Source organism: Varanus komodoensis, unplaced genomic scaffold (assembly GCF_004798865.1).
Source record: "Varanus komodoensis strain SLA01 unplaced genomic scaffold, ASM479886v1 scaffold11, whole genome shotgun sequence".
NCBI lineage: Eukaryota > Metazoa > Chordata > Lepidosauria > Squamata > Varanidae > Varanus > Varanus komodoensis.
This window is the reverse complement of record NW_025335317.1, coordinates 31822123-31847382: the sequence shown is the minus strand read 5'-3', so window position 1 is coordinate 31847382 and position 25260 is coordinate 31822123. Positions and strand designations below refer to the sequence as shown.

The 25260-nt window shown below is 44.8% G+C and overlaps 1 protein-coding gene across 1 annotated transcript in view; it reads right to left on the bottom strand.

Annotated features, from left to right (window-relative positions):
- The window catches only part of TMC6 (transmembrane channel like 6), a 26590-nt gene extending 4842 nt beyond the window's left edge, over nucleotides 1-21748 (bottom strand). Inside the window, exons 1-17 of the mRNA XM_044419893.1 lie at nucleotides 21556-21748; nucleotides 20903-21210; nucleotides 18646-18770; nucleotides 16592-16708; nucleotides 15576-15734; nucleotides 14891-14996; nucleotides 13988-14081; nucleotides 12014-12268; nucleotides 10888-11081; nucleotides 9758-9902; nucleotides 7134-7289; nucleotides 5971-6143; nucleotides 3342-3423; nucleotides 2722-2819; nucleotides 1797-1892; nucleotides 1342-1417; nucleotides 609-742 (exon numbers count right to left, since the gene is read on the bottom strand). Of these exons, the coding sequence (XP_044275828.1) occupies nucleotides 609-742; nucleotides 1342-1417; nucleotides 1797-1892; nucleotides 2722-2819; nucleotides 3342-3423; nucleotides 5971-6143; nucleotides 7134-7289; nucleotides 9758-9902; nucleotides 10888-11081; nucleotides 12014-12268; nucleotides 13988-14081; nucleotides 14891-14996; nucleotides 15576-15734; nucleotides 16592-16708; nucleotides 18646-18770; nucleotides 20903-20958 (2066 nt within the window). The 5' untranslated portion in view covers nucleotides 20959-21210; nucleotides 21556-21748. The remainder of the gene's footprint in view (nucleotides 1-608; nucleotides 743-1341; nucleotides 1418-1796; nucleotides 1893-2721; nucleotides 2820-3341; nucleotides 3424-5970; nucleotides 6144-7133; nucleotides 7290-9757; nucleotides 9903-10887; nucleotides 11082-12013; nucleotides 12269-13987; nucleotides 14082-14890; nucleotides 14997-15575; nucleotides 15735-16591; nucleotides 16709-18645; nucleotides 18771-20902; nucleotides 21211-21555) is intronic.
- Between the last annotated feature and the right edge of the window lie 3512 nt (nucleotides 21749-25260).

The following is a 25260-nucleotide window of genomic DNA, read 5'->3' as shown; positions in this document are numbered from 1 at the left end:
AGAGAGAGAGAGAGAGAGAGAGAGAGAGAGAGAGAGAGATCGATCATTGTATGAGTTTTGGTACAGACTTGACTCTCCTAAAAATAGCTATCAGAAGGTTGCAACTAACCAGCAGTGCATGAAATATCTGCTTTTCCAGAGGGAAGGATGAATGATTCAGATTGAAAGCGGATGTAATATAGAGATTAGAGTATTGGATTGAGACTTGGGAGGTCTGGGTTCCAGTCTCCATTCAGCCATGGAACTCCCTGGGTAATTCTGGGCCAGCCTAACCTACCTCACCTGATTGTTGTGTAACTAAGAAGGCAAGCAGGAGGGGAATTATGTAACCCACTGTGGGTTCCTCACAAAAGAAAAAAGCTGAAATATAACTATCAACACTGAGACTTTTGCGTGTGCTAGGGACACACACTTTACAGAAAAATAGAACAGAGAGGTCCAAAGTAAGATAAATGAGCAGAGGCTGGTTTTATATTAGACCCCTTGAGTGAAAGAACTGGGAATTACAGTAAGGTAGGAAGAGAGGGACCCTATGATTATTAGATCTGTAGCGCATACACCTTAAATGTGACAGCGGCATGTTAGATTTGCTCAGAAAATCTACTCACGTCCAGATGGTGTAGGAGAGGAATATGGAGGCACCCAGGAATGAAGGGAAGCACAACAAGGTGATGAAGACAGTGCTCATGTGAGATGCACGCCAGGGTTTACTGGGAGACTGACAATTTCTCATCAAGCTAGTCTGGGAGAGGGACAATACAAAGGTTTTTAACTCACTCACTTGCTCCTGACAGCAGCAATATTTAAATAGAGCACAGCTGTCTACCAAGAAGGACCGACCACAGCAAGTCCCTGCCTGGGAGCTGGTCTTCCCCATTAACTGGTAGCACACATCCAGAACTGCACAGAGGAAGAAGCAAGGTTAAGTGGAAACACAGCCGACTAGGTAAGGGATATGCACCCACTCTCCACTCAGGGTTGCAGGCTCCCCTGAATGCTTCTCAGGCTTTTTAAAAAGGCTTTCAATATGAATATACACATGAATGTGTCACCTGTATTTATAGCTCAGTTTCTTTGAAGCATAAGAACACAACTGCTTCCTGCTGCCCAAGAACCCCTGCCAGTTGCCCTTCCTTCCATTGTCTTCCCGTCAGAGCTAGCGACAGTTCTGGAGTGATCCCCCTCCTCTGCAGTACAGCTTGCTAGCTTTTCGCCTCCCCAACTCCTCAGTTTCACAACACTGCAGCCCTTTCTGTAGTCCTCCTCCCCTGCTCCTGTGCACTCTTCCTCAGTGCAGAGGGAAGGTGCATTAGACCCACACAAACACTGGCACTCAGTTACCTTCTTAATATAGAACAAAAGCAGCAACTTAAGGATTTGAACAACAGGGAGAAGTGGGGCAAAGAAGACTCCCAGCCTGGAAAAAAAGGGAGACAGACATCGTTACACTGCTTCGCTGCCTCTGGCAAAGCGCTCATTCAGTGGTGCATCCAAACTCCTCTGCATGTACACCGAGGGTCCCAGGTTCAGTCCCTGGCATCTCCAGTTAGGACTGGGGGGAGACATTTGTCCGAAGGCAGCTTCCTTTACTTATGAGTAGGAAGCCACCTTGAGCACCTTGATGAACCAGGGCACACATCTTTCAAATAAATAAGCTACATAAATCCCAAAGATCCTCAACCTTCTTTGACAGTAGTTCAGTGCTTTTATCTTCAGAAGGAACTGATCAAAGAACAATATGGGAAGTAAAGGACAGCAGTAATCCAAAATAGGAGATGGGAATCAGAATCCCCTACCAGATCAGAGTCTGTCCATAAATCAGTTCCAGAACATTTCTAGCAATGTCAAATTCAGGTCTCCGTTTATTCTGCAGCTTCTTCTCTAAAATCACTCTAAGTGGAAGAAAGAGAGGGAGAATTCAATTTAGAAAGTAGAACTACCAAGAATCCAATTGTTTTAACCCATCAAATAAAAGAGGAGCACCCCAGCTATGGAATAGGCTTCCCAAAGAGATGTGCCTGGCACCAACTCCTTTTTCATTTTGGCGCCAGGCTAAAACCTTTTTATTTTCCCATTATTTTAAATGTTAATAGTGTTTTAAGATTGGATTTTATTTACTGTAATTTGGTAGCTGCATCTTATTTATTTTATTGTATTAAATAAGGGCAGAACATGAAAGCTTAAAATCAAATCAAATCAATTAAAAGCACCCTGTAACACTGAAATACGCAAACAGGGCTTCATTTGCACAGATACCTTTCCCTTCCATTAATCTTTCTTGAGGAATTTTCTATTCCATGTCTCACAGTGGGTGGAGGAAACAGCCCAGTCCTAACCACATTTACTCTGAATTAAATCCCATAGATTTCTAGGTAATTAGAACAGTCCGAATTATGTTTTGGAATGCTGTAGAAAGGCGCAATCTGAATTCCCATGGCAAACATCCCATCATTTTTTAATTCATCTGACTGGCATCCAGAGATCCTCCACTGTCACATGTTAAAAAGGTATATTCTTAATTCCACTCATAAACATGTTCCAACGTTTGGTGCAGGGGAATTCTATCCTTTTAGCAGTCTCTTATTACTGCAAATGTAAGAAGGTGTACGTTGAGTGACACTGAATCTGTGGCTCCACAATCTTGGACAGATGGAACATGGTACCACCTGGCCAGGCCAGAGAATGTCACAACTTTGAGGAAAGGGGTGGCCTGAAGAGTACCTCCACATCAGCTCTCCAAAGAGGGTGTCCAAGAGGCTGAAAATGAAATCCATCACCACCAAGCGGTATAACTCCTGCCCCACAAAGGTCTCCCAGCACTGTGGAAGGACAAGCACAGCCAGCATCAGAACAGGCAAAAGGAAGGCTCCACCTCTTCCCCCATCACTCACCCTCCCCCATAGCCAGGCAAACAAAAGCACAAAACTGTGAATTGGTCCAAAGGCCACCCAGGCACAATGCTCAGGTCCTTTGCGTTCTTGGGAACAGAAAAGGCTCTTGATATGAGCCTGCTGGTAGCATGTACAGGATCCAGCTCTAAGAATTTCTAGCCTTTTACAGCAGTGTTCAGGATGACACCCTAAGCAAAAGAAAAAACTGGTCATTGGAAAAAGTGCATCCCACTTTCAAAGGACTCTTCTTTCTTTCATATTTGGCAGCCATGAGCTATCATGCTTGAAGCTATTTGCTCAGCCACTGGACCCACAAAGGACTCGCTTTTGTTCCAAATACCAAAAGCTGTTTTTTCTGCGTGGCTCACTGTTCAGTCAGAGATCACAATGGACCAGCCACTGTGGGAACTGTTGCAGAAGCAGCCTTAGCTGTCACAAATTCATACTGACCTGAATCTTTGAAGATGTCACTTTCCGACTGAGCCAATGGTAGCACAACAGGCCTAAGATAACCATCTTCAGAATTAAGTTCCTGCATAGGGAAGAAGGAAATCATCTCCTAAGATGGAAGAGAGTCAGAGTCCCTCCCCGAGTGAGGTAGGGCTCCTCTCATCTTCCAGCTCTTATCTGTAGGCACAGCACAAACCAGCCTCCCCCTACCTGGTGCCCGCCAAATTACTGGACAACACCCGCCGCTAGCTAGCCAGGTGGTATGGGCACTGTGGCCCTACACATCTCACTGCTTCTGGCTTGGTCTCCACTGTTAAGAGGCAGAAAATCAGAAAGAAAAAGCAACATGGGATGACTTCCCTTGGATCTTTGTAGGCTTTTCTACAAATAAGGGCATTGGGGAGGACGTCTTAGGGAAGGGATCCAATCCTTCCTCTTCCCTCTCCATCGGTAAGGTTGTAGAGGAAGGGAAAAACTCCATCCCTTCCAGATATGAGGACCAAGTGTAGTGTCTGGACTTCTAGTGGCAGCAACTCACACAGGAAGAAGGGGTGCTGATTCTCAGGCCTGTGAGCTGGGCCCGCCTTGCCTAGTGTTCCAGTTCCACCTTCTGGGGCAGAGACCTATGCTGAGCCCTCCAAAGGTACCCATGAAAGAGTTCCCGATCTCCCCCCATCTTTTAATGTATGTATGTGGATTTGTATGAAATGCATATAACTTTCTAACAATTATTCATAGGTTTCAATGAAAGTGGACAAAATATCCACTTTCATTAAACGAATAGCCATTGAAAGTCGCTATCTATATGCCACCTGTTCACATATTGCAAAAGTTGTAAGTTCCTCCATATATTTCATTACAGGAGGTGGGAGTTTATCCTTCCAGTTTTGTATTATTAGTATTCCAGCTGTCAAAAGGGTAAAGAAAATCAATTTTCTCCTTCCATTTTTAACTTTCCATTAAGCAGGCAAATAATTCAAAGGAGTATGTACATCAGTTAATATTAAAGACTGTTCCAGTACAATTTTTTTTCTGTGTAATACTTCTTTCTGGGTATTCTCCTCTGGGAAAGAAGCAATTACTGAATATTACCAGAACATATGTTTAAAAGAATCATTAGCTTTAGTGCATTGCCAGTAATTAGCCAAATTAGACAATCCATTATTGAAGAAAAGTTGTAGTGCCCAACAGACATAAAACAAAAGTTTTACTGAATAAGATGCAACCAAGATCCACAGATGGAACAGAAAGAAACCAAAGCGGCAATCCACTGATTAGGCATTTGGGGTGGTGCCTACGGCAGTTTCCCAAATGTGAACGCAAGTCTAAAATCCTTGGTTAACCTCTGCTCTGGGGTATCAAAGATGGCCACACCCCTTCTCTTTCCTCACCCTTTTTCCCAGACTGCCAATTGTTTGGTGATTTCCTGGCTTTAGCATAGCATTTTCTTCCTGTTCTAAAAGGCTGAAATCCATCTGTTGAAGCTTAGTTGCTGACAGTCAAAATATGCTAGCATTGTGGCTCTGCCCTATCTCAGCAGTAGGCATGAGCTGCTGAGGAAGGACTGCCAAGAATCTTAGAAGGGCCCAAGCAGGGCCCTGCTTCTCTTCTCCGCTTCCTTTAGCTGGCCCCACTTTTCAAGCACCTGTTGTTGAGGGTAAGACAGTAGCTCTTGGAGCGCATTCTCAAGGCCTGTTGGCTGGACTTCCAAGGAGGAGGAAGAGGAGCAGGAGGGGGCCTTGGAATGTGGCCCAGTTCCAGATGTTGAGATAAGCAGAGATGCTTATCTCAAGACCAGACTCCCCAGGTGGGCAGGCAGCCTCTGGGAATAACCAAGATGCTCTGGAGGAGACTTTGAACAGGGGAGTTCTCAGAGACACATGAAGCAGGTATGGCTCTGCACCCATGACATGAATCAACAAAGAAGGATGGCTCGGTTCGGCATGCAGCAAGGTGTGCTAGCTTTCAGAAGGCCCCTCCCAAAGGGATGGTGCCCAGGCATATTTGTAAGGAGAGTTCCTGAAGGTGAATACTAGAATGGGTTCAATGAACTACTCTATGAATGTTCAGAGATTCATTCTGGTTGTTTGTGCTTTGGGAAAATACTTTGGCCAATAAAGAATGTTTTGCAGGAAAGGTCTGTGGCTTTGAATGTGCAGAGGAACCTTAGCTCATGACACCTGGGCACCTGCTGAGCCTGCAGGCCCTGGAACTCCATTTCAAAAGGAATGCTTGGTGCCAGCATCAGGCCCTTTGGTGTGTTCAGGGCCTTGGTGGGCAAGAGGGCCTTTTAAGTTGGCTGCAGCAGCCGCAGGGATTTTCAGTAGCAGATGGACAGGTTGGGAGTGTCTGGCTGGCTGCAGGGGTGAGGTGGGTCTTCATAAACATTATTATGTGAGGGCCCAGAAGACTGGTGCCAGTCCTGTCCTGTCCCTTTGCCCCCACCCATTTTGCCTATGGATCCCCAAGAGGTGCTTACCCCAAAAAGCTTTTCCAAAACTGAATGTGATGCACAGGCTGGAAGACGTTTGATGAACCTAAAGCAAAGTCTAGGCCTAGAAAGTGCAGAACCAGCAGCCCGCCCATTCTCTCCCCTCCCCTCCATTTCAAGTGCCAGACTCTGCATTACCTGCTGATGGCGACATACACCTTGAGGCCTGGATGCTCCTGCTTTTCCCAAACAGCCAGGAGGTTATACATGTAGGACATGAGCAAGTTGATCAGAGATACGAGCACAGGCAGGGCCAGAAGAAGGGCTTCCTTCCCAGTGTGGCTGCTTGTCAAGAGCATCTCTTGGTGAACCTGTAAAGGAGGTGCTCATCGCATTATTCTCTGCTCCCACCACAAAACACAAACAGGACTGCACTTAATGCAAACTGAGCTGCAGATAGTACGTGAGAGTTAAACAACAGAGGCTTTTTGTCAACAACATCACAATGACAGCATTTCCAATTCCCTGTGCTTGAACTCTCTGTAACATTGCTGAGAACTCAACCTGAAGAGCCCCCTTCAAGTCATACAGAAATTCAAAATTTTTGTATTTATGAATGTAACACTAGTGTAACCGAAATTGTTCAGCTCCAACAGCATCCTTAGTTGTGATCATGCTGAGAAGACAATTGCTGGCACTGAACTTTCTGCTTAACTGCCCACTTTTAAAGTAAGTGTGGATGCGGCGTTCTTTCTCTAGCCAACAATGTGCAGAAGGCGAGAATCAATGTATGGATGGAGACAGGCCAAAATGAACAATGATTAAGCTTGCTCTTACAGGTATAAAAACATCTGGTTTGTTAATGCGTGAAGCTGATCTCTTATGAAGGAGGAACAGGCTGTTCTGTATTGCTGGGTGCATGCTCCAAAAAAGAGTTTTGGGGTTTTTTTAATCTTGCAGGTGGTTTGTTCTCTCTTGTGGTTAGAGAAACTTGTGGAGAAAATAGTCCTGTGTGTAAAAAATTGAATTATAAACTATCCTTTTCCAAACAAGTTCTGCAGACATATTTAATGTTATCTATTCAAGTTACCTGAACCTCAGTCTACCACAGGGATGGGCAATTTGTGGTATTTCAGATGTCTTGCCCTACAAAGCATTAGCCATTACGGCAAAGGATTCTGAAAACTGTAGGCAAAAACATCTGGAGGGCCACCAGCTTTCTAACCCTGTTTTATCATGTAAGTCCAGTGAACGTTCCCCTTCCCGAAAAGGAGTCAAGAATCCCCTGCCAATGAGTCAGAGCCCACAATGGTTGCTTAGACTGGAGTAGAGCCTTGGATGGGACCATAGGGCTTCCTCACCTGGTGAATGTACTCAGAGAAATAGTATACACCCAAGATACAACCGAAAACACTGCCCAGGAATAGCGTCCAAGCCAGCAGCTGGATGACCAGCCTCTGCAGTTTCTTACACAGGCTCAAGGGATGAGAGCTGGACCACCGCTCAGCCAGGCACTCCTGAGAATGCAAAAACGAAAAGGCCACCCCATCAATAAGGCACACGATGAAAGGGCCTGCAACATGGCTTGTTTGATATGCAGCCAATAGGGAAAGCACAGCAACCAAGCTCCATCTTGGGGCAAACAAGATGCCCAACGTGAAAACACAAATTGTGCTGAGGGAAATCATAGAGCCCAAGGAAAGAAAAAGGCACAGAGTGTGGCAAGAACACCGGGTTTCAGGCAACTTAGGCTACTGTCTCCAACATACTTTATAACACTCTTGCTTCATTCCTTGGAAGCAAAGCTTGAAAGCCCAGGGCAGACTCTTCTGTAAGGGAGTAGAACCCTTTTTCTGCTGAAAAATCCATTTGCTTGGGGGTTCTGCCTGGGTGCACATGACAGTAAAAATCCAAAAGTGCTCCTACCCCTTTCTTTCCCTCTCTCTCTCTCCCTCCCAGCAAGCTAACCGGCAAGGGACAGACTGGTCTTGCCAGGGCCCTGGGCTGAGTTGCCACAAAGGACTTTTAAAGTTAGACAGTTGTGCAAGGAGCTTGATGGCTGCAGGGGCCTCAGGTCTCCATTCTCTGAACATTCAAACATGCCATGCTTGAGGGTACCTGAGGAGGAAGGCCTCTCAAGATGCACAAGTGGGACAGGTGGCGATGCTGCCAGAGCACTTGAGGCAGTCAGTAGAGGAATGCAGAGGAGAAGAGAGAGAGAGGAGAAGTATTTCTGCATTTTCTGGATGTGTTTTTCCTCTCCAGTGCTGAGCCCAGCAGCTGTTCTGCCAATAGAGCAACAGCGTGTCTCTGCTCCTGGTGTAGCATAAATACAGGATTACACTGTCTATTTGTGATGTCAGGGCTTTTAACCTCTGTTCTTCTATACACTATTTGTTTTCTGTAATCCGGAAGACAAAAGCAGCGGATACAGGAAGCAGCAAAAACTTACTTCAACAAGGGTGATAAAGAATCATGATCCAACCCACAGCCTGCTGTTGTGACGTTACATTTTTATTATGAATTGCATTCTCTTTGTTTCAATTTTTTTGCCCTAGGCAGTTTTTCCTTCATTCTCCCTTATCAGCCCTACTCACTGATGCTAGAAGCATCTTACATGCGATTGATTCAATCATATTGTCTGTCTTTGAGCAACCCCTAAGCTACCTGAAGCTTGGCTAAGCTGCTGAGATATCACAAATAATAACAAACATTATGACTGGATTCACACAACACAACAACCCATCATGATGGCAACCTACAATAGTTTGCCATGTTGAGTGAATTTCATAAGGCTTGTTTGTGGGCCACAAACTATTCTGACAACCCATGGTTTGTTCTTGGGGTTGCTGTACCCATGATGGCTTGTCAGGCCACCTGAATCCAGGCAACCAGTTCTGGTTCGGCTAATGACTCGTATGGCAAGCACAGCACAAACCCCTTGCTGGTTTGCTAAAGTGCACTTGGGCACCAATCTGTATCAGCTGCCTCACAAGTGTTTGTATGTAAGTAGGATCACATATAGTCAGCCCTTCACATTTGTGGGGGTTACAGGGGCAGGACCCTTGTGAAAGTGGAAAAACTATGACTACCGTGTTTCGCTCAAAATAAGACCGAGCCTTATATCAATTTTTGCTCCAAAAGACACATTAGGCCTTATTTGCAGGTGAGGTCTTATTTTTAATCTACAAGAATCTACATTTATTCATGTACAAAAATCTACATTTATTCAAGTACAATCATGTGATCTTGGAACATCGTCATAACTCTCCAAATCCCAAATTGTGTTGCAATGGATGTACTAAATGCATCAGTCTGGCTGACGGTCTTAACTGGGGCTTATTTTAGGGGTAGGGCTTATATTACAAGCATCCTGAAAAATCATGCTAGGGCTTATTTTCCGGTTAGGTCTTATTTTCAGGGAAACAGGGTATCTGTAACCCTCCCAGCAAGCTCACCAGTGCTTTCTAGTTGCACCAAGGAAATGCCAGAGGAATTTGCCTCTCCTGATGGGCAGGGCAGGAAGGCATGCTTTGGAGGGCCTTCCTCTCTCCCCTTTCATTTCCTCTCTCTTTGTGGTGATGCTGATTTTCTGCAGTAATTAAAAAAATAATACTTTTAATGGCAGCTAATTCGTAAGTATGGGTTGTTCGTAAATCAGACACTCATAACTTGGGGACTGCCTGTAATCTACTCTGTGATATATACGGGAGTTATACGTAGAGACAGCAGATTAGATTTGAAGCATAATCACTCAGATGAACTCTGAGCAGTTTAGAGGGGTATCAACACTGTTGCAATATGTTGCACCATTTCTTTCAACTGTGCTTAAGTGCTTTGAATTTCTTATTTCTATTTTCCAAGGCAATGGAGCAAGAGATACAGACCTTCGATCTTCAAAGTGCCAACATCCCGACTTCTCAAGGAGCCCATTTCCCACCATGCTGCATTTCTGCAGTCTGAACCACTCCAGCTCAGCACTTGCCTTCAGATGAGTGCAGATGTTTTCACTCTGAAGTCGGACAGAACGTTTCTGGATCACCTTGTAGTCCCAAGCACAAAAGACTTTAAGTGCCAGGTCACCTGATGCACTGTTCATTCGGTAGCTTATCCCAAAGGAGCGTGACATGCTGTGAGGGGACAATATGCTATCATTCAAAAAAATCTGTCCTCCTACTCAATGGCACAATTCCAGCACTATCATCTTCCACCTGCCTTTCCCCCATCCCAATGGCCTGTTGTACTTTATCCTACTATGGATATGGGAATTATTCCTATCACCTGCATATCTACCTTTGCTTTTTCATTTTTGCAATTGTTCCTACATTGGTTCCCGTCAAATTTTTGACCCTCTGGTTAAGAAGGATGGCAATGCCTACAACCATCAGCCCCACTAAGTTCCAGGGGATTACTCTCTGGCGAGCATGCCAGGGCTGTAACCTCAGATATACCTCATATGCTCAACAGCACAACCTAATGCATATTTAGACAGAAAGAAATCCTGCAACTCATGGTGTTTTCAAGCCACGAGGGCTTTCTGGGTAATGCTGCAAATTGTAGGACTTCTTTTTGTCTAAACTTGTATTAAGATTGCACCCTAAGTTTACAAACTTAAATACAGAAAGAGTGAATAAGACAAAGCCATATTTTGAAATTGGGAACAGATTTCTAAAATTCTGAAATAGAAGTAAAGTCCATGTAGGAATGCCTCTTTTGTTATTATTGCTGGAAACAGAAATTGTTTTGAGACTATCTGAAATATTTAAATTATTTTAAAAATGGCAGTGCAATCCTGTGGCATAGCTCCTCCAAAATAGGTCCAACAAAGTTCAATAAAACATATTCCTAGGTAAATTTGTATAGGACTGCAGCCTACAGAAAGAAATGCTGATAGAGGAGAGGAAACTATTTGTGGGGGACAATCTCTTTTACTTTCAGGTTGATGGTAAAAACCAGGTCAGATGAAGAATCTGGAAAAAGCACAGATACCTTCTAAATGTAACAATGTTTTAAATTTTTCTAAATTTAACAATGGAGGTGACCAATATGAAACCTGGTCCTGACCTAGAGAAAGAGAAACAAATGCCTGGTCCCCATATGAAATGAGCATCTCACCTGTATAACAATAGAATGCATGTCACAAAGAAGGCGACCCCAGTGACGAACACATAAGCCAGGGGCATGTTGTATGGCATTTGGACATCTCTGTTCTGTCTGCAGCGTGTGCTGTTAAAGCTGGATGCGCAGGGGTCATTCAGAGTGAAGTTGCTGTAATAGCCATAATACATCAGTGTTTGAGTGAAGTGGCCCTGTAGAAAGAGAGAGAAATTGATGCCGAGGCCTCACTGCATTAGGAGCTGGCTGTGAACCACAGGGCTTGTTCACATCTGCACACCTGATTACTGTAACACTCAGAGATTATAAGCTTGTGCACATGCTCTAGCACAGATGCTAACCTTAAATGCGGAGCTTTCACACCATCTCAGATGCGGTATTTTTGAAGGGATCAGCGCATACATTCAGCATACAGTAATCATGGAATCTCAAACTGTGGCTGTACATATGAGAACCATTTCCAGATTGCTACAACTAGAAAGCTAACACTTGATACTTCATCAATATATTTTAAATATTTTGCTTTCTATTTTAACTTAGTATATTGTGGGTATTTTATTCTGAAAACGAATTCTTCTGGTCCCATCATGCTAGAAACAGGGATTACCCCATAAAGTGGGAGATTCAGGACTTATAAAAATAGGTACTTCCTCACACAGCGTATAGCTGCATTATGGAATTTCCTACAACAAGAAGTGGCCAACTAACCTGGGCGGCCTGGGAGGGGATGGGGCAAATTCATCAGCAGGAAGGCGCACCATGGCCTTAGCTGCTGCCTCCACCATCAGAGGCAGAAGCTCCCCATATGCCAATTGCTGGGAAGCACAAGTGAGAGGATCTCACTGCCCTGGATTCCTACTCATGGTCTTTCCCTGGCCAGCTGCCTGGCCACAGGAGAAACAGGATGCTGAATTTCGATGGACCCTTGGCCTCATCTTGCATGGCCCCTTTTCTTACGAACTGACCACTGGCATTTTCCTTCTGGTGAGGTATATACTCTGAAGCCATGTGGAGGGAGCCTGGGAAAAGGCCGCTTTATCACATAGCACCTCCATTGCTAGACATGCATTGGCTTATTGTGCTTGCGGGAGGAGAAGGACGTCAGATTTATCTAAGGGGTGCTCACCGCTCCAGTGAGCAGCTCAAGTCCTCTGAAGGCTTCACTGTTGGGGCTGGCAGAAGGGTATGCAGCCTGCACAGCAACCACAAAAACCAGCAGGAGCAGGAAAAAGAGGAGATTGAACAAGAGCAGAGTCTTTAGGAACAGGAAGTAGGAGAGGATGCTAGAACCAAAGCGACCACCGATCTGCTTGAGGGAATAATGCCAGGGCTGGAGAGTGTGAGGGAATGACAGCAGACCGTACCAGAGATTCCGTAAACCCTGTAAGGAAAACAAGATACAGTCAGAGAAGCCCTTCAGTTTAAGAGATGGCAGACCTGAACATCCAGCACCTGAGCTCACCAAACAGTCTCTTTGGGCTCCTTTTAATTTCAATCCTTTTCAGTCATTTCTTTCTTTCAGTTCATTTTTATACTGCTCAATAGCCAAAGCTCTCTGAGTGTTTCACAAAAATTACAAGTCAAAAATACAAGATAACAAAAACATAAAATATAAAATCTTTAATATATAAACCTTGAAAAACAACTCAAAACTTTCTATCAGTCTTGGAAGGATAGCATAAGCATCCATTCGTTCCAGTACAGACAAACATATGACAAGTCATTTATTTTATTTAACACAGTGAACTGTAGTGTACGCCAGGTGTGTGCAAACAGAACCTCTGACCAGGGTGATAAGGAGTTGGCTGGGTTTGCATGACAAAGCACATCATGGGTCATTCAAAGACCCGCATACAAGCCTCATATAACTCTACTACGAACTGAGGGACTGCATTTTGAAACTGGTGCCTGCATGCACCCAGCATGCATAAATAGCCCACAATGAGCTGCACATCTGATAAAAACCATCCCACAGTTACAGCTGAGAGTCAAGTGCTCTTCCTCAGCCTCATTTCCTCCTTACTAAAATGTGAGTCATAATGATCTAGACTCAGAGGAGTATTTCAAAAGTAGAAGCATTGCATAAATATTTGCACAGTAGTCAACAAAGTAGAAATGGCACAAGAATAAAACAGCCTCTTGTCCAGGCATGGCTTGCAACTCGCAGATACTAAATCTTTTCTTGGGGAATCTTAACATGTGAGGAGAGCCTAAACTGCACGCAGGGATTAGGGAGGCTGCCATCCTTCCTGGCCACCTTCCAGTAAGACCTGGGACAGGCGCAGCCCATGCAGCATGAAGAGAAGAGGCAGTGTCCACTTTCGCTGGGCAACCCTTCAGGCCCCACCTTTCTTTCAGCAACAGGCACCACAGGACTTTTTCCCATTTGTGTGGCAGAAGTGATACTTCTCGACGGGGCGAGCAATGCCTGCCAAAGGCCTCTCCTGTTTGCCCATTTGATATTGGTCAACCAAAGTTATTATGCTATTTTTTCTGAAGTGAGTCTGCTTGATCCAAGACCCTCCCCCACACACACACCATTCATCATTGCGATAGGTGGTGTGTCCTTCCTTTTGTATTCCAAGTAATAAAATAGACTCCCCTAAAGCATTTCAATGCTTGCTGGCATTAAAAGCCTCTCTGAGGCTGGCAAAAAAGGGCCATGCCTCCCAACTGTTTCCTTCCAGCTCATTAAACTTCTTCCCATTAATTTCTTCAAAGGAACCTGGTGAACTGTTCCTCTCCCACAGTGATGTAAGGAAGACACAGGAGGCCTCACTTTCCACAGAGAAGCCTCTGGGCCAGGGGTTTTCTCCCCTGCCACTGCAAAGATACAAGCACTCTTGGAGTGTTTGCAAAGCTGATGCTGGAAAAAATGTGAACTGGTCTTACTCCTATGAAAGGGATTGGCCACAAGCAAGCAGACTTGATAACCAGGGCAGTGGGGAGGAACTCATCTGGAAGGGGAGGCTGAAGTCTTGCCCTTCTCTGGCATCATCTGCTTTGTGCTTAAGCAAGTTCTCCTCTCCACCCTGGGATGGGAGGGTCAAAACAGGCTGCCTTTCCTCCATAGCTCAGGGGTGATGCGTCTGTGACTTACTATCATGATGCAGTATTTAAGCTGGCTGCTGCAGGACAAAGGACCTGTTGATTTGGGTTTCCTCAAAGTGCCTGAGTGCCCACTTGAATCCTGCCTATAAGCAGACAGAAAAAAAAATTGAAAGCATTGCCAAAACGATTCTATTGGAGAGACTGATGAACTCACTACGCTAGCTAAGGAACAACATATAACTGGGCTTTTTTTTAAATTTTTTTTAGCATTCCAGCCCCACGCCCTCATCCTTGGCCCACCTACCCCTGAGATGTAGCCCTCCAGAACATCTCCAAAATAGAGATTGACCATGGATTCAAGGAGGTGCAGCCTGAAGCCCAAATCCCCTGTCACAAATCTCTTGGGGCTGCACTACAGTGCTGGGCAAAGCTCAAGGAATGGGAATAAGGCCAAAAAGACCAGCATATTTTAACTTATGAGTAATGGGTAACTAAGTGAGGCATTTCTACAGATTAGACTGGGGAAAATACACAAACCATAAACAATTGAGGGAAAGGGGCTGGAGGAGGCCTGGAGAAGAGGCATGGTCAGTTGAGGTGCCCCAGGGTGCCGGACTGGGATACCAGGAAGGCCTGATTTTGCCCTTGGGCATTAAGTTCTGTACCTGTGATGTGTGACCAGGAAAGGTAGAGCCTGTGTGTTATGGTGGTTAGTGCTCGACCAGGCACCTGGGAGATCCAGGTTCAAGTATGCACTTGGCATGAAGCTCACTGAGTGGCTTTGGACCAGTCACTGACTCTCAGCCCCACCTACTTCACAGGGTTGTAGTTGTGAGTATAAAAACTGAGTGAAAGGGACACTTGTAAGCCACTAGAGGAAAAAAGGTGGGATACGAATGCAATAGGATGACTGAAGATGATGATGATGATAGTGCAGCCTAAAGGCACTGACCTGAGCCCACGCTTCTCAGTTAAGCTTAGTGGCATTGCTTGGAGCAGGCTGATGCGCTGACTTGCGGGCAGATTCTGGAGTTCTTTCACCAGCAGGCTACGCTTGCCTAGGGAGGGAAGCACATGGATGGTTGGAGGGCAGTCCTGGAGGGTGTAAACTCATTTCCAATGACAGATATTTAGGCAACAGAAAACAGGCAAGGAGAATGTCAGAAAAGTACCTTTATTTTCCTTTCCTCCAGTATTTTTTTTTAAATCAAGGCATACAAAAATGGCAGCTTACTGCAAGAACACTGAAACTCTTCTGGTTTCATACACTACTATGTCATAGAGAGGCTGGCCAGGGAAAAGAGAGCCCCTAAGTTATCTTGAAAGACTAGGGCAGTTGTCTATCTTAGGCTGTCTGGTGATCATTTTGCCTGGAAAGGCATATTGCCCCATCTCCTCCGAGGAGAAAGTCCAATTGTTACAGTGTTGCAGGAATATTTGGAGAGAGGGACTGGGTGATAAGGACATCTGGATGGAAGGAACATATACAGAGAACGGTGATCATTATTTCCCTATTATGCTCATCTACTAGGGTAGTTGACCAGTGAATCATATTGCTGGGTGCACGCTGCTCCTAGTTTCCTGGAACCACTTCCTCCTCTGAGCCTGCTCCTTCCTAATCCTTTCAGTGGACTTACCATCTTCTTCCTCATGAGTGGAATCCAGCTCAAGATCCAGCTGCCGGATACTAGGCCGTGCAGAGCGGGATAGTTCTTGAAGTGGACCACGGCTGCCTCTACGGCGTAGTCTGGCTGTGCGATTATAATACTGGGAAAGGATGGCTCCTCTGCTGCGGCCTGCAGGTAAAAGGGGAAGCACAAAAAGGGTGGAAAAGGAGGTGAGGGTGGGACATTAAGGAGGGTTCCTGCTTGGATCTTATTTCACAGAACCATAGAATAGTAGAGTTGGAAGGGGCCAGAAGGCCATCGGGTCAACCCCCAGCCCAGTGCAGAACTCCAAGTCACCCCACTCAGATTGCTGTCAATTTGCACCTGAAAGCCTCCAGTGTGGGAGAGTCCACAACCTTTCTAGGCAACAGGTTTTATTATATTGCTCTAAGTTAACTTCCTGTTAACCTGAGCCTGCACTCTGGGATGTTTGAGAAGAAATCCTGCCCTTCCTCTTGGTGACAACCTTTCAAGTACTTGAAAAGCGCTATCATATCTCCCCTGTTTTTTCAAGGCAAAACATGCCCAGTTCTTTCCATCTCTCCTCATAAGGCTTTGTTTCCAGTCCCTGTATCATCCCTGTTGCCCTCCTCTGAACCCTTTCCAGCTTGCCTGCATCTTTCTTCAACTGTGCTGCCCTGAACGGGGCACAGGACTGCAGATGAGGCCAAACCAGTGCTGAGCAGAGGGGAACTAGTACTTCACAGGATTTGGAAGTGATATTTCTATTAAAGCAGCCTAAAATAGCATTTGCCCTTTTTGCATCCACATCACATTGTTGACTCATATTTAGCTTGTGATCTACAACAATTTCAAGATCTTCTTGCTTGCAATCTCGTTGAGCCAAGTATTCCCCATCTTGTAACTATTCAATCTTTCAATTCCCCTATTTTGTGCCCTATGCTGAAAGCACAAGTTTTTATGGAAAGCACTAGCCTGGGACCAGGGCTGCAGAGGTGTGTCTTTGAAAATTTGCTCCAACTCACCTATAGTACGACTAGGCATGCTGGCAAGGATGCGGAGTGTGGCTGTGGAGAAGTCCTTTTGATCTGGTGCCTCTTCAGCCCCAGTCTGGCGGGAAGAAGCAACATAGGCCAGATTCTCTGGGAAGGAAAAGCAGACCAACTACTGTATACCTTTGATTGGGGGCAGTTCACCTCCTGCAAACTGCAAACAGCAGATTATTCTTCATACCCACCTTTCATCTCCAGTTCTTTTACAACTACAGATCCCAGCATTCCTGACCACTGGCCATGCTGACTGGGGCTGATGGTTGCTGACATCTAAAGCAAGTTGCAGGGCATCAGGTTGGGGAAGGCTGAGCTAAAATCCTCCTATTCTCAGTACAGTGGAGCCACCTACTCACTCCCAAAAAAGGGGGTCCAAAGGCAGAGCAGAAGATCTACTCTCATCAGTGTGGCAGCAGGCAGCACTGCCACCACGGATCTCCGACAGCAGAGATGGAAAAAGGAAGCCATTCACATGAAGATCTACTGACATGTGTCCAAAATGGAGCAATGGGAGCAGGGGGAGGAAACCCTGAAAGAGGAAAAACACCGCATGGCAGAGCAGGGGAGGTGATATTAATCCATCACTGGTTCTCTTCTTCTGCCTTCATTGTATTGCTCTGTGAGTTACACCTGGTGTCTAATAGACACATTTTATAAAATAAGCAAGATCATGAAACAGCCAGAACACAAGGAAATTCTTAAAGCACACAGTTTCCAAAACTGTGTACCATAAAATATCATGTACTTCTTACATGGTACCCATCAAAGTTTCCTGAATAAGCAGAAGTGAGCACATATGATTTTCTGGTAGGGCTGCATTGTTTGCCACAAGGGCATCTTTTGAGCTACAAGTTTCAGGACCTTCCAGAGGTAGGTCTGCTTCTCATGGGGGCAATGCTAGTGTCTGAATGTTACAACAGTGCTAGCCAACTCCAACTAGACTGCCACCTCTATGGAATGGAAGGGGATCAACCTGGCATAGTGTTACCCAACCCAACCCAATATCCGAAGGAGCCATTTGCTTGTGTACCACTCATGATCAAGCGTAGTCTCTGGAGGAAAAAAGGGGTCATGGAAAGACCCTGGAAACTGATGTCCCATTCAAAATGACAAGTGTAGGCTGGAACGGGATGTTGAAATGTGCCTGGTGGTGATAGTACAATCACCATCCTATAGGTGCTCATGACACTAACACAAGGATCATCCCCACAGGAAAACAACCCTGCTCAGTCGGGCTAAGTAATGCAATTTATTATGGCAACCTGTCTAGGCAGCTTGAGTATTCACAGTGATTCCCTTGCAAAGAAACACTTGCTAGGCTGATGCCACTGAGGACACAGAGGTAGGTGCACAGCCCTGAGGAATAAGCTGCAGCATCCAATAAGACCATTAGGGGAACAGAGAATCAGATCATGGTGTTTCTGCTGATTTTGTAAACAGAACTGGATTTTACTTTTAGTAAGATTTACTGGCTTGGAGCAGCCATTGAAATGTAATGGTTAGAGTCATCCCAGGGGCAGGGGGACCGGGACTCAAATCCCCAGCTATGTAGCTCACTGGATCACCGTATCAAAGCTTAGCCTACCTCCTAGTGTTGTTGTGAAGCAGGATGTGGGATGGGGACAAAGCACCTTGAGGCTGTTAGAGAAAAGGCAGGATAAAAATGTGTGTGTGTGTGTGTGTGTGTACAAACATACGGTAAGTCTAGTGTGGAAAATAAAATTGTTCCGTTTCTACCACTTACAGGGAGGGCTGCCAGTTCAACCTCTCAAAAATATTTTGCTTAGCCATGGAACTTATTCTATCAAGTTCCAATGACCTGAAAGGCGAGCTAAGACCTTGCAGGAAGAGACATCTGCCGAGCCTGCCTTTGCAAGTGAAAACGGGCAGCCTCAGCAGGAGAATTCCCCAGGCTTTCTCCTGCTCTGCAATCATACATCTCACTCTACCACTCAGCTGCCGCACTTCTGCAGTCAGGGGACAGATGGCCAACCAGTACATCTCAGCACTGCGGCCCTAGCCTGCCTTACCTGTGCCCCCAGAAGCTAAATCCCGCATCTCCATCAGCTCCTGTTCAGCAAGCCAGCTCTGCTCCTCAATTAGCTGGTGGAAGGAATGATGCACGACATCTTCATCATAAGGACTTGGGTCCTGGCTGTGGGGAACAGAGAATTAGGATACACAATGGTCCAACTGGTGGTTCACTCAAGAGGTGATTGACTTTTTAAAAATGAAGAATAGGTGAGGTTGCCAATATTCCAACATGCTGCGAAAAGGGTCTTGTTATGCATCTGAAAACTACTATTGTAGGAGCTAAGCCTGAGCAGAAGGCAACACACTGCTCCTGAGGTTCCCGTTGCTTGTAATCAAGCAAAGTTACCTTTCTGACAGGCTCACATGTAATACAAGGCGTGGGTGTAAAACGCTGGGCAAAGGACCTTAGTTACATGCTTTAGGTGGGCAGATAGGGCCTATGTCGGCTGGAGAATGTCCACGAAGCTAGGTGATCAAAATAGACATGCCTTCTGGAGGTGTATACAGACAACAGATTCGTCTTTCCCAATCTAGTGCCCTCTACATATTTTGGACTATAACTCCCAAGATTCCAGATTATTGGCCATGCTCACTGGGGCTGATGGGAGTTGAAATCCACAAGGTTTGGAGGGCATCCAGTTAAAGAAAGCTGTGACTGAGTGATGAAAACCTCAGCAGTTTCGGCAATACAAATGCAAATACACAACAGACTCTTCAGTGGAAAAAGGTTATAAGAAGGAGTTTCACTTGAAGATACAATCAGTTAAATCTTTTGTTCCATTTATTTCTCTCATGTAGAGTCCACAGATACATACATTCTTTACCTTCCAGTTCAACGTTTTACTATACATATTGAGGAACTGTGGAATTCACTGCCATTCAGTTCAAGAATTGGCACTGGAATATCTTCATCAAATGATCAGACAAGTTAATCAAAGGACAGGGATATAAAACATTTATAGTGCATTCCTGTGTTGCCTAGCTAGTCTAGATGGCCATGGGAAAATTCAGAGTTCTGGCTCTGACTTGAAAACATGCTCTAATGTGGTTGAACCCAGGACTCTGAATTCAAAGTCCGTGCCTGCTGCCCTTGCAGCCTGCATGGAAATAATTGTCCCAGTTGCAGCTGTGAAGTTGGAAGACTGACCCCAGAGCTGGCACTGAGTGGGCATTCGGGTGGTGGGAAAAGTGGGGCTCTGTCAGGATATGACACGTTCTGGCAGCACTTCAGCCTGACCTCCTTGTGAACTGATTGCCAAAATCAGCTATCGATGTCTTGCCTCCATGCTCCTTCTGCCCTTTAAAGGATGCTTATAATCCTCCAAGTTCAAAAGGTTCTGGGAAGACACACTGGATCATGATGATCCAGGTATGATGATCATTGCTCTCCTGATCCTTGAGATTTCTGAGCGTGAAATCTACCTTCATGCTTGAGTACTCTGTTATTGCTCCGCACAGCTAATCAAGCTCTTCCTTTGACTCATTTGTGAATACATGAACTTGGAGACAAGATAGTAGACCAAATAGTCTACCAATCTGCTCCACTGTTTCTTTTTCTAGTGCAAATAAATAAAGTTTGTATCCTGTAAGTGCTACTGCCCTTGGAAGTGCCTCCTCCTATGCACAGAAAATGAACTCTAAAGAGGCAATATGCTCTCAGATTGCAACATTCCATCCCACATGTTGTATGCTTCACTCTACACTGGAATTGTGGCCTGTTATGAAGTAAAATTATGTCCCATGTTTTCCTGATTTTTGATGTCTTGATGCTCAGCTGAAAAAAAATCTTATTTTCAACAGTATAGCCTAAACCAGGTATGAACCAGAATTTTCAGCCTTTCCTTCCTATATCTAGGGAAAGCCTTTCCAGGATGTGGAGCCAGGATGTGTTGGGATACCTATGTACCAAATGTTGACTTCCTAAGTAGAGATAGCTTAACCACTCGAGGCTCTCTTTTGTTCAAAGGAGAGAGCTGTCCCATTCTAAAATTTTCCAGTCATTAGAGCATCTTAGGATAGAGTACCCTGATTTCTGGGTGGCATGGAAATATGTTGGCCATTTTCATTCCTCTCTTTTTAAGGAAAGTACCACCCATGTTCTATATTTAGATGCACAGGATGCCTTGCACTGCATGTCTACCAAATTTCCATGCTCATCTAGCCCAAGGGAAATTAACCTTAACATTTCACTACTCCTGGCAGAGTTAAGTATATTTTTACTCATTTACACATTTAAAATACTGTTACACTCACCTGACAGCCTCTTGGTTCTCAGGACCATAAAAGGTGAAGGTCACTGTGTGTGACATCTTGAACTCAGATCCACAAGTTCTTGCCTACTGGTTTGCTTGTCTCTTCATTTCTCTATTCACATGCTTTTCTACATGCAGTGTAAAGAGTCAGCTCATAACCAGAGGAAGCGGATTTCACTGAGGCTGATCGGACTCAGCATCATCCTACGCAGTTATCAAAGATCTGGCGGTGAAAATGCCTGATCTAACCTCTAGTCAGCTCCCACAGCCAGTAAAGCGGGGTTGAGGAACCAGCCGCAACCTTTAAGCCTGTATAGCGTAACAACACAAGAACAAAAAGAGCACAAGATAAGAAATTCAAAATTCCTAGGGCGTACACCAAAAGACAAAAAGCCTATTGCAATAGCAGCCTGTGAGCAAAATGTTGTGAACGGGAAGGAAACCAAAGAAAAACAAAAGCTACTACGCAAGACAAGACGGTGCAGCGACCTTGCTTAGCTTTTCAGAACTCAGATAATGCAAACACAGCAGTTGGTGCCAAGACTTTGCACTCACCCCGTTTGGAGGGAAAGTGCTGAGGGGAGGAAAGGGGGCCCACCTGTATTTCCTCTCAGTTCCTTCCCCTCAGAGCAGCGCGCATGAATGACCATTTACCTGCAGATGTTTCTCATGATTTCACCCACATGGTGACAGACTGAGAGCCAGCAAAGTTTCTTTCAACTGTCTCAGCCTCCGCGTAATAGTCCCGGCTGCCTGCACGAGTTACCAGGGAGATAAGAGATTTGCAGCGCTGCTTCTGAGGATGAGGGAAGCCGAGCCCCTGCATTCTCGAGGGCGGGGTTGCGCTCCCTACCCTCCGCCACTCTGGGACATGGTTCCCTCATGAACAGCCTCACACGCTTTGGTGCACTGAGTAAGCAGACAAGGCAGCTGGGCTTCCTGGTTGACAGGAAGCTTGCCCCCAACGTAATCTCTCCTGGCTGCAGGTTCCTGGTGCTATTGTCAGGATGTGAGAAATGTTGTTTTACACAACAACAATAAAAAAAACCTTAAGCACAGCAGCCTGGATGACAGAATTAGTATTTATCATTATCTTATTTAAAATATTTGTACACACTTTTTTTTTTTTTTACTTCAAAGGGCATTTCATTTCAGAGCTTTGCAAAGGGGGCACCCATTTCACATGCCCACATCGTACAACAGAACAAAGAAGACTATATATGGCATGCTTGTTCTTTATATATTCCTACCCTTGTTGTTTAAGTACAATCAGAAGATTGTATGGGTCCAGTATTCTGAAATCGCTCGCACAAGGCACCTGCAAAAGTGCCACTTAAACTGGAAGAGGATGGTTCTGCTTCACAAGAGTCAACATCGGCACCTTCTTGGATGTCCCATGTAAAAGCAGAATGATGGGATGGTTAGTTCTTTACAGACCTCAAGGTTCCAGCAAATGTGGCGTTAAAAGGGAGGGAGGGAGGCAAACCTGTTTATTGATGAAAACACATCTTTATAAGTTGGACCAACAACAAAATGTTGCAAGGTATTTTCTCTTGCTCGAGGGAGGAATATTCCTGTTCAGGGATCCAGGCAACCAGCCATGATACCACTTCTCTGTTTTACTTCTGTTTGTTGGGAGGGGGTGATCCTCTCTGGGTTTCAAGGGAACCCCCCCCCCCCAATAAACCTCAGGGTTTGCATGAGCATATTGATACTCTTCTTTGTCATGGTGTCCATTTTGACTTCAATTCTGTAGCGTTCACAACCTGACTTCATTATTAAACTTAAGTGATGGCAGAATAATACCACTAGTTGCCTGATGTATTTTGAAATATGCTGGGCGGACTAATGCTACTTAATGGTTTTGTTCTTTTAAATTATTGTGTGTGCGCACAATACACGCACACACACCTTTTAAACTTTTGCTTAATTTTAACTTTTGTTAGCTGCCCAGAGAGCCTTGGCTATAGGGCGATATAAAAATGATTTCACCAAACAAATAAAGTAACCCAGTTGCCTAATGCATTTTGAGCAAATGCTCTTTTTTGAAGCCAACAGTGTTCGTTGTTTCTAAAGGTTGAAGTTATTCTATTCTGAAGTACTCCAGAATGGGCAGAAGCTCCTATTAGCATTAGGTGCTCCCAACAACTCAGGCTCACTAAGGGCTCAATGCAATCTGAACTTTGAGAAGCAGCAAATATTGCTGTCCTTGAAGAGCAGAGCATGCAAAAATGCATCAGGTAATAGGATTAAATGGAATTACTGTGTAATAGATACATATTATGTTTCAGCACCCTAGAGATAAGTTCCTGGCACATCCCCAATCTTTCCACTTTCTCTCACCCTCCTACAGGAGTACATATATTTGTCCCCTTCTCTCCAAAGAGGATACTTCCATTTTCACACAGTAAATATGAGTGAAAGGGACCATTACAGGAAGATTAGTTTATAATCATATCTGCAGATTCTTCTTCAAATCTCAAAGGACCAACCCTGGGAATGTAACACTATCATGGGAATGTTTGGTTAAGTCATCTCATGTTGGGCTATTATGGAACTAATTCTATATTATTATAGACTCGTTCTCTCTCTTTGGTGTTTAATACTCTGTTTGGCTTTTCTTTGTGGCTGATACCGTTCTCTCTCGTTTTTGTTCCTGCCTACCATATCCTAGAGCTATCTCATTCTCTCTCCCTGAGACTAAGCATTTGCAAGACTTTCATGTTTCCTCACAGCAGCAGTTCCTTGAAAAATTTGGACTTTCTTTGGCAACTTTGAGAGTTTATCAACACATTCCCCTTTTGGTCCAAGCATAGACTGCACATAAGTATGAATGGAAGCAGCTTTGAAGCAACTAAGGGCACTATCTTATGCATGTTTAGGCACAAGCAGTCCTATGATTGCTGACATTCGCTAGCCAACTGGGGCATGCTGGGAGTTGTAGGACTTGTTCCTACCTAAAAATGCATAGGACTGCAGACTATCATTTCGTCCCTTGTTAAAGTAGCCCTGAAACTTACATCTTTTGGAAGGTCAACTACAGAGGTATAGTGGCAAGTTTAGAAGTGTGTGTGTGTGTGTGTGGGGGGGGGTCTCTTCATGATAGTCAGAGCTGCACCTCAAAGCCATGCCCCCATCAAAGCCACACATCCCCAAACCACAGCTATTTCCAAGATTATGCAATCTTGGCTTGCACAACAACAATTAGCTTTCTTAGTTTGTTTGAACTTCTGCTCAGTAGTGAATGCAAGATGAGGGCATTTCTTTTTGAAGTGAAATAATGACAGCTTCTAGAAGTGATTTCTTTTATCTTATTTATTATAAATTAATTATTTTTGCATTACACTCATACCCTGCTCTTCAGCCCAAAAGTTCCCAGAGTGGCTCATGTAGAATTAATAAGGCAATTCCTGCCCACATGACATACAAGGGGAAAGAGATAGGAAGGGAAAACAGGAAACTGAGGCACTAATTACTCACAGTTGTAGAAACATGTGTAGTTATATTTTCCCAAGAGCAGCAATCTGGATTGACAATCACTGTTTGGGTTCTTTTAATTTTCTGTGGCCTCTGCAACCACTGACTTTGTGTGTTCATAGGTGTGGGAGATCCTCCATGAGTCCAGAGTCCATAGTGTAAGGGTTCCAGTTTCTCAAAATATGCAATAATATTTTGCACTCTCACTGGATTCACACTGAATTATATGTAAAGGAGCCTAACTGAAGTAAGAGGAACTTGGCTATTAGAAGTCATAGACCTACAATTCTCCAAATGGTTTATCAGTCAGTCCCTCTTCCCCAGAAACTTTGGAAACTGCATCTCTCTGTGTGAGGAATAGGTGACCATTAATGATGCTTACAGTCCCTAAGATTCTTTGGGGGAGTAATAACTGTCTAAAGTGGGATAAAAGTGTTCTAAATGTGTGGCATGAATGCAGAGGGCATGTGAGGCAGTTTTTGGAGCAGCAAAGACAAGCTGACCACATGTTGCTAAGGATCAGAGACTGACCATGAGGGAAAGTGTCACAGAAAACACATGTGCATGCCTGGCAGTCCTCTCCAGATACATAGTTCCCAGGCACTGTTGGGAACTGTTGAAAAAAACACTCCTGTTCTTAACCCGTTACATTCAGGTCTCTGACACAGCGGCAGCTGTCAGCCATGAACCAGCAACATTAAGTCTCTTGAGAGGCAGTGAAGGAGAGACAGTGACCCTGGCTTCAGGGATCCAGCAACCCCCCCGAGGGTCCTCTCCAAAAGAAGTGGGGATCCTCCAACCCCCCTAGGGCCCCCTCTACTACACCCTTGGTCCAGTAGCTGCACTTTATTAAATCTGCAGAAAGAAAGAATGCTGGCTAAT